Below are 20229 nucleotides of genomic sequence, written 5' to 3' on the forward strand. Positions count from 1 at the left end.
CCTTTTAGCTCTTGGATGAGGTTCAAAAAAGGATATCTAACCTAAAATAATTCATGCATTGTCTGGCAAACTTTAGTCAATGTCACGTCAACACAGTGTTGCTTTCATGTGTTTGGTGAACAAGAATTTACTGCACTTGTATTTCCTAAACCTACTAAATCTACATACGCCCGACCACCCAACTAGCAACGAAATCACACCCCTTCTCTGTAAGGGTCCATAGATCCCAGATTTTCTACTCAGTAGCTTCTTTCCTTTAACTTTTTGCTTTAGAACTCCCTTTTATTTTACTTGGCTGTCACCATTTATCAAGGCCCAAACGCCACTCAAGGATTAATGAATGTAAGGTGGAAATGTAGTAATCGTTAATGGTATAAATTGAGTAGAATTCGTTTGTTTTTTTTCTATTTTCACCCCAAAAAAGGCACAGTGTCACTTTGCAGTAGGGGGTTACTATCGGAGACATAAGTTGCAGAGATACTATATAGAGAGTTGAGCAGCAAGATAGCCATTCACATTACACTTGAACTTCTGCATGTCAGTACAGTTGGGAAAGCAGGAACTCGGAAGGGAGTTCCAAAGTCTAGCAGTTTTGAGGCAGAAACTATTAGAAGGCTTTCTTACATCTAGGGATCTCTACTGTGTAGGGGTGGGATTTTGCTGCTTGTCAGTTTTGTCGGACGTATTTACGTCGAGGGGGTACAAGGGCTTGTAGTTCATCAGAGCATTCACCATTAGAATACTTGTAGAACATGCAGAGGGATGCAACATTACGTCGATGGGACAGAGATTGAAGCCTAGATGACAGTTCAGGACCTATCAGGTTGACGACTCTCTTTTGAATCCTTTCCAGGAGCAAGAGACTAGTAGCAGATGCACCAGCCCAAATGTGACAACAGTACTCCATAGATAGGCGAATGGTGGCCTGGTAGAGATACAGGATACTTTCAGGCATAAGTAGCTTTCTAGCATGGTAGAGAAAGCCCACCTTCTTCACAGCAGCCTTGGCAATTCTCTCAATGTATCTGTTCCAACTCATGTTCCCTGTGAATTTTAAGCCGAGGCGTTTGAAAGAAGTACTTTCAGGTAGTGTATCTTTAGCCTTACCTATTAGTGGTTGAGATGGTTTCTTGTCATTATTAAAGGAAACAAGCTTAGTCTTGGCGGCATTGAATGTTTATGAGGACGGCTCAACTAGAATTGGTTTACATTAAATTTAAAAGCTGCTATGTTGTATTCAACAGGGAAGCAGGACAGCGGACCAGTGTTCCACAGGCGGGAAGTTCTGGAAGTTCTGCATTTAGATTTAGGCACAGATAGAGAGGGGGGAAATCGTTCAACCAAAATGTGTATATGGTCAGAGCAGCTCTTCTACAAGTCAACAATCAAGTCAGATCTGCAGAAAAGTGGGTGCCTCTTGGACTAACAAGACCTAGTTTGAGTAACAGAAAATTTGGTGCGGCTATAGGACAGTTTCCCATCTCTTCATATGATCCTGTGGTTAAAAGTAAAGAACCTTACCTCATGCATCATGTTAGGAAAGAAAAAAAAAAGAGAAAATAAAAATGGCCACCCCCTGGTATTTATGGACTGATGATCACATGATGTGAGGAGAGGGGGGAGGGGTATTCAAATGAGATGTGGTTGGGTCTCTCTATAAAAGAGCCGTCTTCTTTATTTTGGGTGTCAGTGTGGAAAGTGCAGTGAGAAGAGAACAGTTGGATTTTGGAGTTGGATTTTGGAGTTGAGTTTAAATTTAACATCAAGCTATTTCGGCGCAGTGACAAAAATGGGTGACCGAGTAAGATTGAGCAGCGATATCCTGAGGCCATTTACTGGAGAAGGTGACGTGGTTACATGGCTTAACAAGCTGAAGTTGGTGGCAAGGCTGCAGAAGATCGAGGATAGCCACGTTAATACCAATGTATTTGGAAGGAAGTGCTCTAGCGGTCTATCTAGAAATGAGAGAGACGGATCAGGCCATTGCTGAGAGCATCGAGAACCGGTTAAAGACCGCACTTTCCGAGAGCGCGTTTGAGGCTTACAACAAGCTCAAAAGAGTCACCTGGACTGAGGAGTCTGTGGACGTGTATGTGGCAGAGATAAGGCGACTAGGAGGATTGGCTGGATATGGGAGACGCAGCCATGAGAAGACTGTAAAGCTGGCGCTTGTAACTGGTTTCCCTGATCGCATCTCCATGGAACTGCAACGACTTACTGATATTGAAACCATGGAGGTGGAGGAGATTCTAAGGCATGCTAGAGTTTTGGCGAAACAGTCCGGTGAGCTGGGGGCGGTCGTGGCTGCTGTGGCAAGCAGAAAGGAGCGATCAGTGATGAAGCAAGGCCGTGGATTTACCGGTAAATGCTTTCGATGTCAAGGACCACACCTGATGAGAGATTGTAGGGAGCCACGGCCAGACATTATCTGTTTTCGGTGTGGCCAAGTAGGGCACATTAGCAGGAATTGCCCTTCGCTTTGGAAAATCAAGAATGAAACAGCAGAAGAGGTAAAGAGAGTTGTCGAGGAGGTTTTTATGGAAAGGGGGCCAGTAGAAGAGGTGTTGGTGGATAATGGTACGTCTTTACGCTCAGAAGTTTTTAGAGACTTATGTGCAAAGTGGAATGTGGGGCTATATTTTAGAGCTGCATACCGTCCAAGTGGAAATGGAATTATAGAGAGGCACCATCGCACTATAAAAGCTGTGGCATCAAGAAGCCAGATTTCGCCCCAAGGAGCAGTTTTTTGGTACAATATGACGCCGAAGGCTGGTCAAGACAAAAATTCAGTGCTGCACCAGTCTATTTTCTCTTATGAATGGCGACATCCATTGACTGTAACACAGCGAGAAGAACAGGCCTGCGTGGACATCGCAGTTGGTGGAGAGGTGTGGGTGAAACCACCCAATTCTCGTTACACGACTCGCTGGGGAAAAGGTACAGTGACTGAAGTACTCTCCAAAAACAAGGTAGCGATTGACGGAATGCCTCGTCACATTTTAGATATATAGAGAGTCTCCTTGCCATCAGAGGAAGAGGAGGTTAATGATGATGTTGAAGTGTCTGAAGAAGAGCCTCTTCGACGATCGCACCGTGAACGAAGACGCCCAGCGTGGATGGCGGACTATGATACTAATTATTGATCTTAGAGATCAAGGGGGCGTGTGGTTAAAAGTAAAGAACCTTACCTCATGCATCGTGCGGCCAGTGTTAGGAAAGAAAAAAAAAGAGAAAATAAAAATGGCCGCCCCCTGGTATTTATGGACTGATGATCACATGATGTGAGGAGAGGGGGGAGGGGTATGCAAATGAGATGTGGTTGGGTCTCTCTATAAAAGAGCCGTCTTCTTTATTTTGGGTGTCAGTGTGGAAAGTGCAGTGAGAAGAGAACAGCTGGATTTTGGAGTTGGATTTTGGAGTTGAGTTCAAATTTAACGTCGGTTCCTTTGCATTGTTTTTGGATTTTCAAGTTGCATTAATTCTGCGATTGTGCAGAAAAGACGGTGCTGCATCATATGGTGCTCCTCTCCATTGATAGACGGTTGGTTCGGTTTGGTAACCGCATCTGGTCAAACTCTTTTTTTACATGGGAGTCACCACTTATCAAGGCTCAAAGACCACTCGAGGATAAGGGTTAATGAATATAACGTGGTAGGTTAGCAATCGTTAATGGTGTAAATTGGGTAGATTTGATTATTTATGGGGACGGCTTAACAAGAACTTGTTTATATTGGACTTGAAGTCTACCTCTCTGCTTCCTGTTTCCTTGGCCGTACTAACATGCAGAAATTTAAATATAATGTGAACAAAAATCTTGCAACCCAACTCCCCACCTAAGTTGCCTTCTAACAAATCTGGTTGTTATCAAAGCAACTTTTTATATTTCCATGGCAACATGCAATGCTTGGGATGAACAAAAGTTTTAAAAGATAAATTTTGTGCCGCGAAACTAATGCTGTTCACATTGACTTTTTCAATGTGTGACAGGCTGTCAATTTAAGTGAATGAACTGAATCCTAGACATGTGCTTTGTATTGTTGCATTACTTGTTCCTTCATTGCTGTTAGTTTTTTTTTTTTTTTGTAAAAATAACGAGACTTTTGGAAAACCTTATTCAACTAGAATAAAATTGAACCGAAAATTTTGGATAGAAATTTTTATCTGAGATGATCTCCCAAATCACAATCTTAAGCTCATTTGTTCACATATTTTTTTTTTTTTTTTTTTTTTTAATTATATTTTCACCCCAAACAAGGCACATTGCCACTTTGGTGTAGGGGGCTACTATCAGGGGAAACATCTACTGGGGCACTATTTAGGGATTAGGGCAGCGAGATGTTGGTTCACGTTGCACTTGAACTTATGCATGTCAGTACAGTTGGGGAAGCAGTGACCTGGAATGGAATTCCAAAGTCTAGCAGTTCTGGGGAAGAAACTACTGGAGTAGAACGATCTTTTACATCTAGGGATCTCTACAGTGTGGGGGTGGGATTTTGCAGCTTGTCGGGTCTGTCGAGGGTGTTCACGTCGTGGGGGCACAAGTGCTTGCAGTTCTTCAGAGCATTCACCATTATAATACTTGTAGAACAGGCAGAGGGATGCAACGTTTCGACGATGGGACAGAGGCTGAAGTTTTGATGCCAGTTTAGGGCCTATCAGATTTGCGACTCTCTTTTGAACCCTGTCAAGGAGAGAGAGACTAGTAGCCGATGCACCGGCCCAAATATGACAGCAATACTCCATACATGGGCGAATAGTGGCCTTATAGAGGTACAGGATACTTTCGGGTGTTAGAAGTTTTCTAGCACGGTAGAGAGAGCCCACCTTCCTCGCAGCGGCCCTGGCAATGCCCTCGATGTAATTGTTCCAGCTCATGTTTCCTGTGAACGTTAGGCCAAGGAGCTTGAAAGACGTACTCTCAGCTAAAGAGTTGTTGGCCATTGCTATAGGTGGTAGAGAAGGTTTCCTGTAATTATTGAATGAAACCAGTTTTGTCTTGGTGGCATTGAACGTTACCATCCATTTTTGTCCCCATTCCACTACTGAATTGAGGTCATCCTCCAGTGTTTCTGCCATTACTTTAGATATATGTTCATTTGTTTTCCTGTCGTGCCTGCTATAGAGTGTGGTGTCATCAGCATATATACCCATCTCAGAGGCAATTTTATCGGGGACGTCATTTATGAATATCAGGAACAGCAGAGGACCAAGGATAGATCCCTGGGGCACTCCGGCATTTATATTATATTGTTTAGACATATACACAGATGACACCACCCTCTGTGACAATACTTCAAACGCCAACAATGATCGACAATAATCAAAAATGATCAAGATCTCTGTTTCTTTTCTCTGATTTTAAGCATGTGGTGCAATGGGGCAAAAGGTGGCGGGTTAATTTTAACGCATTCAAAATCAAGCTTTTATCTTTTCACCATAAATGCTCTGATCTCCACTTAGCTTCAACTGAAATGAATCGCTCTTGTCTCAAAGAAACTCCCTGCTTTGACAAGCTCCTGGGTCTGACCTTCACTTCTGACTGGAAATAGAAGACTTACATTAAAGCTGTTGCCAAGATCGTTGGAAAACTGCTTGCATCATTCTACTGCTCCAGTGGGTATCTCTACCTGTACAAGATCCAAATTCGTCATAAAATAAAGTATTGTTGCCACATCTAAGGCAGGAGTTTCAAAACTTAGTAGGTGATGTCCTTTTCTCCTCCCTGCAACATCTTTCCCACAAAAGCAATGTTGTGAGTCTCTCTGCCCAATCACTATTTTCATGGAAAGTGCTTACTCGAGTATCAATCTATGGACCCCTCCCTGTCAAACTTTTACAAAAATACTCGTCTAACTACAACCACTATTAATAATTTCCTCCACTCTCTATCTGTGCCTAAATCAAAATGCAAATTCTATGAACAAAGTTTCTTTCCTAGAACTGCCCGCCCGTGGAACTGTGTTCCGTTGGTCTTCTTTCCAACCGACTAATGGTCGTCTTCAAAACAAGTTCTTGTTGAGCCATCCCATCAAATAATCAAATTAACCCAATTTCTACCATTAACGATCACTATACTGTTGTCTCAATGACTACTGTTCAATCATTAACCATTATCCTTGAGTAACCTTCAGACCTTGATAAGTGGTGATATTCTTGTAAAAGACTTATGGGGTCACGATCCGTTCTTGTTTAATTACAACTAAACTAAAAATTGGTGTTGAATACATCGATAAAAAATGCCAAAGTTTCTATCAATAAATAAAAAAAAAATGAAATACTTACTATTCGCCTTGCGCTTTCAAAAACCATGAGAATTTTGCAAAAAGTTCTTCCGAAATCCCCAATAAATCCTGGAAAGAATGAAAAAATAATTTTTGTTTTCAGATGAAAATAAAGCTTTTTTCTTCGCCCAGTCATCTTTATAGGTTTGAAAATCATATGAAATCTACGTTTTTATCTTTCTTTTTCCTCCGTCTTCTATATTGCCTTTCCCTCTTTCTTTTGAATATCTCATGTCTATGTCATTTTATATAAAATTTTCACACACACACACACACACGCACACACACACACATTATAACATAACCTGCATTTCCACGAAATAGCGAATGTAAAATTGAGTTTCATATACGATTGAAATGTACTAACATTGAAATATAACAGGTTGTAAAATGTTTATATAATTTTATTTATTTATAAATCTCTATTTTGTACTGAGTACTTTCAGAAAATATTATTTTTAAGTTCATTTTATCAAAATATTAAAAATTATATATATATATATATATATATATATATATATATATAGTAATTTATAAAATATATATGGCGATTAAGTTACACTAAATATTTTGCGTTTCATCCACTATAGGATTCGTCAGGCTTATGCACGAATTCTGTGGTTGTTTCTTGTTTTTATATATGTTGAGGATTTTTAGTTAGCCAATCAGCTTTCTAGTATCCACCGCGCCCCTTCCTATCAGAATATTAACAAAAACAATTATATATATATATATATATATATATATATATATATATATATATATATATATATTCATAATAAAGTTATCTAACTTACTACTACTTCACTTTACCACACAGCTATCAAAAACATTCACTTCGGATTTTACCATGCAATTTGGATGTGAATTTTTATATCCTTTTCATTAATTTCCATTACTCTATGGTATTTAAATACTTAAGAAAACTTTTAATTATGATTTTCCATGTCTCACTGACTTTAGCAAATAATGTGTAAACCATTATAATTATTTGCTAATATTTTCTTCTCTGAAGAGATGGTAGACATCGAAATCCTATAGTTATAATATTTCAAATGTATTCTTTGTCTTACATAGAATAATAAAAAATCTTTTGATTGGAAATTTAACCATTTCACGTCATAATTTTTTAAATTATTGAATGACTAAAATTTGATATATATATATATATATATATATATATATATATATATATATATATATATATATATATATATATATATATATATATGATTGTTGAGCTGGATTAAATCCGACGATATGAAATAAAATCTTCCACCTCCATTTTATTTCATATATATATATATATATATATAGTCTTTGAAGTTTTTAACATTTGAAACCACACAAAAAATTATTTTTTATCATTCATTAAAAAAACATCTAGTCAGTAAGTCATTTAATCACCTGCAATCACTGCATCAACTCTCAAATTTACTATAATACCAATTTTTATATTTTTTAAGGGATCATCAGTTGTTTACCATGAAACACTGTTTCGGGGATTTAAAAACAAAACAGTGTATTACATCATGGCTCCCCAGCAGTGTTGATCAAACACCACCACCCTTAATCTTAGGAAGAATACAAGTTACAAAAAAATTTTTTCCTAATTTCCTATTCTTAATTGTAATTACTAACCTTTTCATAGTATAAAAATGAATTTCTTACCTGTGCGATTCATCAATTTCCACATTTAAAATATATATATATATATATATATATAAAAAATTTTTTAGTCAACACATCTGTTCAAGAGCGCCGCAGATTTAGGATTGGGCAGTGATTTTTATCTTCTAGTAAGACAATGATCCCAAGGACAAGGCTTAAATAACTGAAATGGTTTAAGGATAATGGGATTAGTGCTCTACAGTGGCTTAGCCAGTAACCCGACCTAAATCCTATCGAAAATCTGTGGAAAACTTTTAAGTTAGGGTGCATGCAAGAGATCCCAAGAACATACAGGAATTGAAGAAAGGTTGCAAAGAAAAATGGCTGGAACTATTAGCAAGTGCTTGTAAGAAACTAGTAGGCAATTATGGGAAGCGTTTAGAGGTTGTTTGTATATATATATATATATATATATATATATATATATATATATATATATATATATATATATATATATATATATATATATATATATATTAAATGACAGATAGGGGAGGAGAAAAGTTATATATAACTTAATTATATCATCAGAACAATAAGGAAAAGTTAAGGGGAAAATTAAGAAAAAACTCTTTAGGCCATGGCATTTTGAAGCTAAATGTTTCTCATCAGAAGAAGAGAAGAGAAAGAATTATACAAAATGCAAATATAGAAAAAACTGGCTTAATGATATTTAGATATGAAATGAGAATGAAGGAATATGATAATCTTTTCTGATGAGAATCATTTAGCTTTGAAATACCATGGTCTAAAAAGTTTTTTTTCTTAATTTTTCCTCTTAACTTTTCGTTATTGTTCTAATGATGTAATAAAGTTATATATTTATTTATTTATTCCTCATCTTTCGTTTAATATTATTGCTTGTTCCTCTTGATAGTGTGGAAGTTTTCTTATCTTGATAAGTTTTACTTTGTTTTGGCTGTCGAAATAAATCACGTTACAAAACACTTTAACAAGAGTTAAAAACATATTTAATTTCCAAAAAGGAAGTGGATATATAGTTTTTGATAATCAGACACACACCACAGTCTATAGTTATATTGAATAAGTCAGAGAGAGTTGCAACCTTGGTTGAAGTGAGTGTTCCTAATGAGGAAGGTCTTAAGCTGAAAGGGAGAAACAGATTAAATATCAAGGTCTCATCTATGATATGAAAAGAAACTGGAATCTTAGAGAGATATCAATCATACCAGTTATTATAGGTGCCACAGGGCTTATGAAGAAAAACCTGAAGTCCTACCTAACTAATATTCCTGGTGAACCAAGTGCAAAAGAGATTGAGACAATTGCACTTAAGGGAACGACGAGGATACTAAAAAGAGCTCTCGGTTGGTTTCAATAAAAAGCAGGGCAATGTTGGCAGCTGGTTTGGTTACCCCATACGCAGCGTTACAATCTTCAAAGGAAGAAAATTTAAAAAAAAAAAAAAAAAAAACAGCCATCCACAGAAAATCTTAGACTAGAGATTTCTTATCTTTATAAATTCTAACTCAGGAAGACAAACATTTCAGCCTGACGGTCTAACGAAACCCTTATAGCGATGTTTAGGCGTATCTGAAAATTATATTTTAGACTTAAACATGACAGGTAGATGGACATAATATATTAAACTTAAGTGTAACAGACAATCCAACGGACAGCACCTCTCACATAGATGCTTTGCCGCATCTAAAGAGAACATTTTCTTTTAGTGGCAGGAAAAACAAGGGAGATAACTTCCACAAATTGCAAGCAATTAAAATGAATTATTTCCCTTGTTATTCTTTTATTTATTTGTTCTTGAAATTTGGGGAAAATTCCGCCCTTTTAAGTTGGTTGTTTTTTTAGGGCATATCAACACTTTTAAGGTTATTAAGTGCCGAATTCGAACATTTTGGTAAATATTTTCAAATATTGATTTATATTGTAAATAATTTCTTTTCTAGCACATCGAATGGCATTTTTGTCAATTCAAACAAAAATGTTTCAAGCATTTCTGATGAAGTTTTTTTGATAATAAAGATTAAATATGGAATCATATAAATATTATTTGAATTATTTAAACGATCGTTCTCCTCTGCAAGTATTATTCTCACAATATTTCGGCAGATGTAACCTCCGATCTTCTTCAGGTGTATCTTGTCGAACTCTAGAATCTTTCTGTCAAATTCAGAAATATGCTTAGAATTTCGAATAGAATTCTTCATTAAATCCGCGGGGGTAGAATGATTTCGTTCCCTCAGCCATGACTGGGTAAAGATCTTATATAATTCCCAACTGTATTCTTAGTATTGCTGTAACGATTTACCTGTTTATCGGTCACATATATATAATCATGTTTGTTGCACTCCTACAAAAATGCGTCCTGCTAAATAAATATATACACTCTAACTTGTTCCAGAGGTTTGACAATTAAATACAGACATTTTTTGTTAATCATTATTTCGGTCGTCGGACGTATCAAACAAGGATGAAAGGTGAAGTTGGGGTTGACGATTTAACGACCTCTCTCTCTCTCTCTCTCTCTCTCTCTCTCTCTCTCTCTCTCTCTCTCTCTTCATCAAACCTTCTGCTTTTATTGACAAATGCTTTCTTTGTTCCATCATGGTATTTTCTATGCTTTATCAGAGGTTAATATGTGCGTCAAAGTTCGACATGACATTTTCTTTGTTTTCTGTTAACCTGGAATTTGTGTGTGTGTGCACGATCTCCAAGTTCCTTTATCCAACATTGTTGTGAGTTGCATTGTGAGTGGAAAAGATTAAAAATAAGCAGAAATTCTAAGGAGGAAATTATCAATACGTGTGTATAATAGAGAGAAGAAATCTATTAAACACAATCAAGGGATTATGCGATCATTTACAAATAAAGGGAGATAATAAAAAACAAAAGTTATTTTCAACAAACATAAGGATTGAACCTTCAACCTCCAAAAGAGAGGCACTTACAATTAAATTTAATCTCATTTTTTATGCCACAAGTCTTTGGGTCTTTGTGAGATAATTCTAATATAAATTTGACGAACCTTTAACTTATTCCGGTTTTACATTTTTTTTAGGCGTACAATCTTGTTACTTATCATTACAGATCACTACTTAATATTCATATCCATGAAAGGCTTGAGCGATTGAAGCTGAAATCTGCTTTTTCTAGAGTAAGAAAAAGATGGAGTTTCACTGACTTCAATATAGCCGTCTTCAAGTCCAATGTAAACAAGTTCTTGATGAGCTTTTAGTAATCCAATTTATCAAATTTACATTTCTAACGATTACTATATTGTCCTTTTGACCACTGTACACTCTTTAACCCTTATCCTTAAGTGGTCTCTAGGCCTTGATAAGTGATGATTCCCTTGTTAAAAAAAAAAAACTAAAATGTGAAGAATTATATCCTTGACTGAGTGTTTCACACAACTTTTATCATTTGTTTATATTATTTGATTCCAGAAAAATTTGAACTATTAAACATGAGAATGGTGCAATGAATAACTATCTCTCGCTGTACTTTTGGTGAATTTGAGAGCTGGAAACCAGAGACGACTGGAAAGCACTAAACTATTGAAAAGAAGCTGCCATTTGATTGGTTTGTTGACATGTATAGCAATTCCTCAGCTTTAATTCTATTTTCTCGTCTAATTTTGACCACCAAAAAATAGCTTCTGCTCAAACCTTTTCTTTTAACAATTCCTGAATGTCCCTCATGACAGGGGAGGACCTTTGTGGCCTTCGGGCCAAGATCAAAGTGTAGTATCTAGTCCGGCAGATACTGCAATTGAAGACCATTATCCTTGCGGCAATGGGCTTCTGGTCCATGTAGGGGCAACCCTATATACCAAGAGGCTCTTACTATCCAGCTCCCATTTCCCACCTCTCGGAAGCTGGTCACCTTTTCCCTCCCCACATTAAAAAACGGCCTCATGCCTAATTTGCTCAGTGGGGAAGCAAATAAACACAGTCTATGAGTGCTTTCTGCTCTTGTATGGTTACTACTATTTGTCTTTCCCACAGTAAACATTCCTCCACAATTCCCAATTCATGTCTTCTATTGAAGTAAGGCTGCCAATCCTCTGTAGTAGGACACTTGTTTGGCCATCTATTTCTTACATAGTCAAGCACCTGTTTTAGGAGCGATTTTCAGAAAAATAAATAAATAGTCACCCATCTAAGTACTGAGCACATTCAACATCATTCAATTTCAGAGATTTGATTGGAATTGATGTGCATACGTAATTTAGCCATAAATAGTGACCATTCCAATCAAAGTTCCAACCACTTTCCAGACATTTTATCAGATTGTTGGCAAAAAAAAAAACAAGTCAACACACACATTCCTTTATATTTTTATAGAAAAAATCCACTGTTATTTGTGTTAATTTCTACTTAATTCCAAACTCATTTCTTCTTGCATTTTTTTACAGCTCTTGTTAATGGCAAAGAGTAGAATTAATAGCAAACTCTTGTGTACTTACTGTTGCATAGGGTCCCGCACAAGCACAGCCTCCCCTCGCCTGGATGCCATACATATCATTTAAGACAGTTGAGATAAAATTGTGGTGAAGGAGTTTTTTACTGTATTTGTTTCGAATGAGAAATGAGAAAATGGGGAGTCTTCGGCTGGAGTGACTTCCAAGAATAAGAAGGTTCGGATTGTTTTTCCATTTGGCGAATGCTCGACTATGAAAGAGAAAAGAAAAAGTATATGTCAAATTCAATAAATTATCGATTTTATTTTATATATATATAATAAAAAAAAATTTATGAATGAATCGAAGAAAATACAATACCAGTACAATATTTGAAAATATATGTGTTGTAATGAAATATACAGGGTGACCCAAAAAAAAAAAACAGAGGACATTCAATCGTTTTTCTGAGCATTTTACAATCAATGGAGAAAAAAAGGCCAAAGACCCTAGTGTTTTGATGTGATGTTTTGAATATAATAAATAAGTTATGACCAAATTTTCATTTCATTCGAACAAAACACTAAGAAACGGGGCCTAATTAGAGTTGGGCCCGTTTTTTTAAGGTCACCCTGTATGACTTTGTTGTATTTCAGAATACAAAAAAGTTGTTCGAAATTCAAAAAAGTTATAACATTGTGGAAGAGAATAAGATTTTTATTTAACATTATATAGTTGCTAATATTTTTAAAAATATATGATGTAATTTATATCCTTTTTAGAATAAATATGGCCGTTATAATTCAAATGTGGATGTATCACTGAAATGAAATGAGTGTAATTTTGTTATGTAATTTATTGATTGATTATGTGTATTAATTATTATGGGTGGTGTTTTCTATGATGTGAGAGAATAAAGGTGTGTCTAAAATTGTATATAAATATTTATGTTATCAAAGAGTAAATCTTTAAGAAAGCAAAACTTATCAAGATAAGAAAAGCTCAACACTATTAAGGGGAGCAAAACACAATAATATTCAAATAAAAGATGAGGAATAAAAGTTATAACTTTATTATATCATCAGAACAATAAAGAAAATTATTTCCGTATCCCCTATTTACTGTTTCTATCTCCTTCCCTTCTTTCTTCCTTTTCTCTTCTACCTTTCGTATTTTTTCCTTCTTATATTATTGGCTCTTCTGTAATGCTTACGATTATTTCATAACGGCCCATATTTTTTTTTAATTATTACCTACATATATATTTTTTTTAATTATTACCTACATATATATTTTTTTAATTATTACCTACATATATATTTTTTAATTATTACCTGCATATATATATTTTTTTAATTATTATCTACATATATTCTTTTTAATTATTATCTACATATATATATTTTAAATTATTACCTACGTATATTTTTTTAATTATTACCTACATATATATTTTTTAATTATTACCTACATATATATTTTTTCAAATTATTACCTACATATATATTTTTTTAAATTATTACCTACATATATATTTTTTTAATTATTACCTACATATATATTTTTTTTAATTATTATCTACATATATTCTTTTTAATTATTACCTACATATATATTTTTTAAATTATTACCTACATATATTTTTTTAATTATTACCTACATATATATTTTTTAATTATTACCTACATATATATTTTTTCAAATTATTACCTACATATATATTTTTTTAAATTATTACCTACATATATATTTTTAAAAATTATTACCTACATATATATTTTTTAATTATTACCTTCATATATATTTTTTTTAATTATTACCTACATATATATTTTTTTAAATTATTACCTACATATATATTTTTTTTAATTATTACCTACATATATATTTTTTTTTAATTATTACCTACGTATATATTTTTTTAAATTATTGCCTACATATATTTTATTTAAATTATTGGCTGCATATATATATTTTTTTTAATTATTACCTACATATATATTTTTTTCAAATTATTACCTACGTATATATTTTTTTTAATTATTACCTACATATATATTTTTTAAAAATTATTACCTACATATATATTTTGTTAATTATTACCTTCATATATATTATTTTTAATTATTACCTACATATATTTTTTTAATTATTACCTACATATATATTTTTTTTAATTATTACCTACATATATATTTTTTTAAATTATTGGCTGCATATATATTTTTTTAATTATTACCTACATATATTTTATTTAAATTATTGCCTACATATATTTTTTTAATTATAACCTACATATATATATTTTTAAATTATTACCTACATATTTTTTTTTAATATTACCTACATATATATTTTTTTTTAATTATTACCTTCATATATATTTTTTTTAATTATTACCTACATATATTTTTTTTTAATTATTACCTGCATATATTTTTTTTAATTATTACCTACGTATATATTTTTTTTAATTATTACCTACATATATACTACTCTTCCGATTTACCCTTACCACCAACTTTTAATTAATTTTTGTCATTTCATCCTATTCCTTCATTTCATTTATAAATGTTATTAAGCCAGTGTTTTCTATATTTGAACTTTGTATAATTCTGGCCGTTCTCCTCTTCTGATGAGAAGCATTTAGCTTCAATATGCCATGATCTTAAATTTCCCCTTAACTTTTCCTTATTGTTCCGATGATATAATAAAGTTATATACAACTTTTATTCCTTATCTTTCATTTAATATATATGAAACGCGAAATATTCTGTGTAGCTTAATTGCCATATATATTTTATAACTTACTAGCTCTACCTACGTATCGAACACTGTTAAAGTAAATACTTAAAGTTTACACATAAATTTATACTTTCGTATATTAATTTATATGATTAAATTAAGTAATCATATATATATATATATATATATATATATATATATATATATATATATATAGTTTTTTTTTTTTGGAAAAAGAAATCCAGCAGAGTGCTCAATTAAAAGGAAAATCCGAAAAATAAGAGCATTTTATGTATCCATATCAAGCTCTCTTCAGCCAATACTCATGAGATGAGTATTGGCTGCAGAGAGTTTCATATGGATATCTAAACGGTCCTAATTATCGGGCTTGAAACCGACGGTACCAATGACTTGTCTCATCTATCAACTTTTTGTACAAAAAATACAATATATATATATAGTCATCCACATACAGTACTGTTTCGCTGTTTCACAGCTCATCAGTGCGGCTAGACAGGCAACCACCTCAAGCCAGGATTGAAACCTGACTGTCTGTATGGCAGTCAAGGCTCCTAACCATTACGTTATTGGCATATATATATATATGTTTATTTTTGGTGTCTTTAGTTAAAAACCCACCACCCAATATTTTTGCTGATGAGGAGACCTTGTTTTCAAAAACTATATGATAAAATTATTATCCAAGACTCATAATGTCTATCACAATAAAAACATCGTTTTCGAAACGATCGTAAAATTTATTGCTTTTGTTTGTTCTTCCTTATGAAATCGATTTTTAATTTTTAATTTTCATTATAAATTATCAATCATCTTAATATTAAAATAGTTCTAGGATATATATGCCTATCGAGCTTATTATATATCTACATTACAACGAGCACTGTTTTCTTTTCTTTTATTTTAATTGTATTATTGAATGCACTAATACATCAAAATATACTCTGCTCTTTAGACTCTTGTTCTAATCCCCAATATATATATACATATACATATACATATATGTGTGTGTGTGTGTGTGTGTGTGTGTGTGTGTGTGTGTGTGTGTGTGTGTGTGTGTGTTTTATTTTTTTATTATCGTTTTATCTGTTTGGTTACATATGTTTTAGATGTTGGACCATGTTTACGATCCAACAGCCTCGGCAGACCTTCTGTAAGGTCTGGTGAAGCTGTTGGATCGTAAACATGGTCCAACATCTGAAACATATGTAACCAAACAGATAAAATGGTAATAAAAAAAAAATAAAACACATTTGCTCTGCAACAGTATTGAGCACTCCCTTCAGGTTTTTACTAATTACCAGTTTTACCATATATATATATATATATATATATATATATATTTATATATATATATATATATATATATATATATATATATATATATATATATATATATATATCAGTGTTGGGACAATTAATCGGAATCAGGAATCAAATAAATCAGAATTTTGATGGGTATCAGAATCGGTATATGAATCGAAAAAATTTGTGCCTATTTTCTGATGCCTAAAACGATTCTTCTTATCATTTTTATTTCCTCGTTTTTTTGTTTAAAACTTAATTTTCAACAACTCGTATTAATGATGAAATGATAAATATTTATTGATTTTAAATATTTATTGATTTTAAACTACGAGTAAAATTAAAATCTATGAGTTACACCCACAAGTGAATTTATACGTTGGTGAAAATATATACACGTTTTATGTGGATTTTTGCGGTAATTCGACCCCCCCCTCCTCCGACAAAAACATCTCCATATTTAGAAATTTAAACAGAATCGGAATTGTAATCGGTTATTGTATATATATATATATATATATATATATATATGCTGAGAAGGAGAGTATTTCTTCGAAACTCCACGGATTAAGGACTATCCACTTATCTTGTGTTTCCTTTTTTAAAATTAAATATGTTTTTAACTCTTTTTCAAGATGTCTTTTAACATGTTTTATTAATCATTTGTTCATATATATATATATATATATATATATATATATATATATATATATATATAACTACTTCATTTATTCACATAAATTTAATATACGAAAGTTTAGATTTTTGCGTAAACTTTAAGTATTTACTTCAAAAGTGCTCAATACGTAGGTAGAGCTAGTTAGTAATTTATAAAATATATATGGCGATTAAGCTACACTGAATATTCTGCGTTTCATCCAACTGACGAATCCTATAGTTGGATGAAACGCAGAATATTCAGTGTAGCTTAATCGCCATATATATTTTATAAATTACTATATATATATATATATATATATATATATATATATATATATATATATATATATATTATATATATATATATATATATATATATAAATGAGAAAGGTCACCAACAATTGGTATGTATTTTTTAACAGTATTTTATTATTCTGTGTTTTGATTTTTCATTTAAAAAAAATATCATATTTAGATCATTGTAATAATGTTTTTAAATCATTGAAATAGTTTTTTACTCGTTTCAGACGTTCTGTGAAGCGTCCTCTTCAGAAAGTATTCAAAGTATAAAATATTTAAAATATATTTAAAATGTGTTCAGAAAGTTCTTGCGGTTTTTTACTTTTAAATTCAGATGAACATTTCTTGACTCAGACAAAAATTTATTGATCGAAATAAGCACAATCAGAATCAATACACTTTTGCCAACGCAAAACAACTGTATTTATATCAGTAACATGAAAATCTTGCGTTCTGATGGAGATGAAGTCGCTGGAGGCGTTTTTGATATCGCTTAGGTTTTTGAAGCATTTCTCACGCAGAAAGTTGTCGAGATGTTTGAAAAAGTCATAATCATTTGTTGAAAGGTCTGGGGAGTTTCGTAGTCCAATACATTCAACTTCTGCAGGGTCGAGTTAGTAACGTGCGGTCGGACATTGTCATGGAGGAGAATTGGGCCTTTCTGTTGAGTAATGCTTGGTGTTGTCGAAATTTCTTATGCATTTCATCTATTTGTTGATATTACTTCTGGGTTGGAATAGTTTCGCCTGCATTAAAAAAACTGCAATGAATGAGTCCGGTTGCAAACCACCAAACAGTCAGCATGACCATCTTCTAGTGCAACTCTGGCTTTGGAAAGTGTCGTGGAGCTTCGTCGGCATCAAACCACTGAGTTGAGCATCGCTGGTTGTCAAAAAGAACCCACTTTCACCACAAGTCACAACCAGAATCGTTCTTGTTGTATAAAAAAGGGGAAGATGACACTTCATAGCGGCATTTCTTTTGGTTGTCATTCAATTCGTGAGGCACCCATTCATCAAGTTTTTTTTTTTTTGTCTTTCCAATCTCTCTCAAGTGGTTGGAAATCATCATATACGTTACGTCTAATTCAGAAGCAAGTTCTCGAACAGTTGTGCGTAAATTGACTTCAACTTGTTAACATCTGATGGCCGATCACTATGCTCATCATCTGGAAGACTCTTCCCACCGTCACAAAATTTCTTAAACCACCATTGTGCTATGAGTCCAGTAGTAGTTCCTGGGCTAGATGCTTCATTGATATTGCGAGTTGTTTCAGCAACTTTTCGGTCTAGCTTGAATTGAAATAATAAAATTTTATGACTTTTCGGCCAACTATTTTTGTTTTGGCCTTCATCAGGTCGTTAATCACGACTGGATAGGAATGCTGAGTCTCTTAACTGCATCCTCAGTAATTACTGCCTTCCATAGTTGTTGTTGTCTCACCGTGTTTTGGTCAACTAATCCTCTGGCCAGCTTTGGGTAGGATTGAAACTGCTATCTTCAGACAATGCCCACCTGGAACCGTAGAGATTCAACGCCCCTATCCACTGTGCCATAGGCCCTGAAGGACGACTAAGCTTGGATTTTTTGGTCTTATAAATCCAAGTTTTTTTTTTTCTTCTTATCTGGGCTTCCATCCTCGGATCTGTACCTGGTCCTGGATATGACCTTAAACTATATCCAGTGGTGAGGCCCCAGCTTGCGGGCTTTGGGGAGTGTGGAGCCACCCTTTAATTGCCACTGCTCCCAGGTCCACTCTGACCCAGAGTGGTAGTACCTGTTAGGGTCCCAACTATGGGTTAAATAGAAACCGACTTGAAAACAACAAATATATTCCATTAAAAAAAAAATTTCTTCAAAATCTTTGGATTCGGCATTAAATAACCTGAAAAGGGTTGATATGCCGTAAAACAAAATCAACCAACCAACCAACCATCGGATCTGTACCAAATAGTACATTATTTTATTATTGGATTCCTTTGAGATCAGTAATTTGTATATTTATTTATATTATTCTTATTGTTAACCACCTGACGAAGGCCAGAGGAATAGTTGGCCGAAACGTCGTGAAACAACAACTATGAAGATAATAAATAAATAAATATACTACAGTTACTTTTACAAAAAAATGAGTCCATACACGGAATTATGCTTCGTATGAAGGGCGATAACTCCTTTAAAATTATGTTGATTTATCTCCCTTGTAAATTGGTTTTCTTTTCTAGTTTTAGATAGAATGTTATTTTAACATATTTGATTTTAAACATTGAGACAAACGTTGGAAAAGATTTTGTCAAAAATGTATTTAAAAATAATTGCAATTCTTAGTTCTAGAACTGATGGAAGCAAATAAACATTCTCACCAGCAAAGATCTTCTTCTCGTTTTTCAATGTTGATTGGTCCAACTGCCTGAAAGATATGTGAAAACACATTTAAAGAGACGAGGAATAGAGAGCCACCTTCAAACAAGAATGAATTTTACGTATTTTTTTTTTTTTATTGGACTCCTTTGAGATGAGTAATTCGTGTATTTATTTGTGGACTCTCATCATCTTCATATTTGTTGTTGTTTCATTACGTTTCGGCCAACTAATCCTCTGGCCTGCTTTGGGTATGATTGAAACCGCTATCTTCAAATAACAACTATGAAAGGCAATAATTACAGGTCTTCTTTGGGTGGTTAACCGTGACGGGATAGAAATGCTGAGTCTTGTAACAGTGTCCGCAGTAATTATTGCCTTCCATAGTTGTTATTTGAAGATAGCGGTTTCAATCATACCCAAAGCAGGCCAGAGGATTAGTTGGTCAAAACGTGGTGAGACAACAGCAACTATGGAAAGTAGTACTTACTGGGGATACAGTTACAA

General features: G+C 33.6%; 2 protein-coding genes across 3 annotated transcripts in view; both read right to left on the reverse strand.

Moving 5' to 3' along the window:
- The window catches only part of LOC145252376 (uncharacterized), a 453386-nt gene that overhangs the window by 38468 nt on the left and 394689 nt on the right, over positions 1 to 20229 (reverse strand). The gene's annotated exons all lie outside the window — the stretch shown is intronic.
- The window catches only part of LOC145252425 (putative cysteine desulfurase), a 135471-nt gene that overhangs the window by 24836 nt on the left and 90406 nt on the right, over positions 1 to 20229 (reverse strand). For both annotated transcript variants that reach the window (XM_080111819.1, XM_080111818.1), the window contains exons 13-15: positions 19725 to 19771; positions 12400 to 12604; positions 6283 to 6350 (exon numbers count right to left, since the gene is read on the reverse strand). In XM_080111819.1, the coding sequence (XP_079967945.1) occupies positions 6283 to 6350; positions 12400 to 12604; positions 19725 to 19771 (320 nt within the window). The remainder of the gene's footprint in view (positions 1 to 6282; positions 6351 to 12399; positions 12605 to 19724; positions 19772 to 20229) is intronic.

Source organism: Euprymna scolopes, chromosome 29 (genome assembly GCF_053919585.1).
Source record: "Euprymna scolopes isolate OS-2025 chromosome 29, ASM5391958v1, whole genome shotgun sequence".
NCBI classification, from domain to species: domain Eukaryota; kingdom Metazoa; phylum Mollusca; class Cephalopoda; order Sepiida; family Sepiolidae; genus Euprymna; species Euprymna scolopes.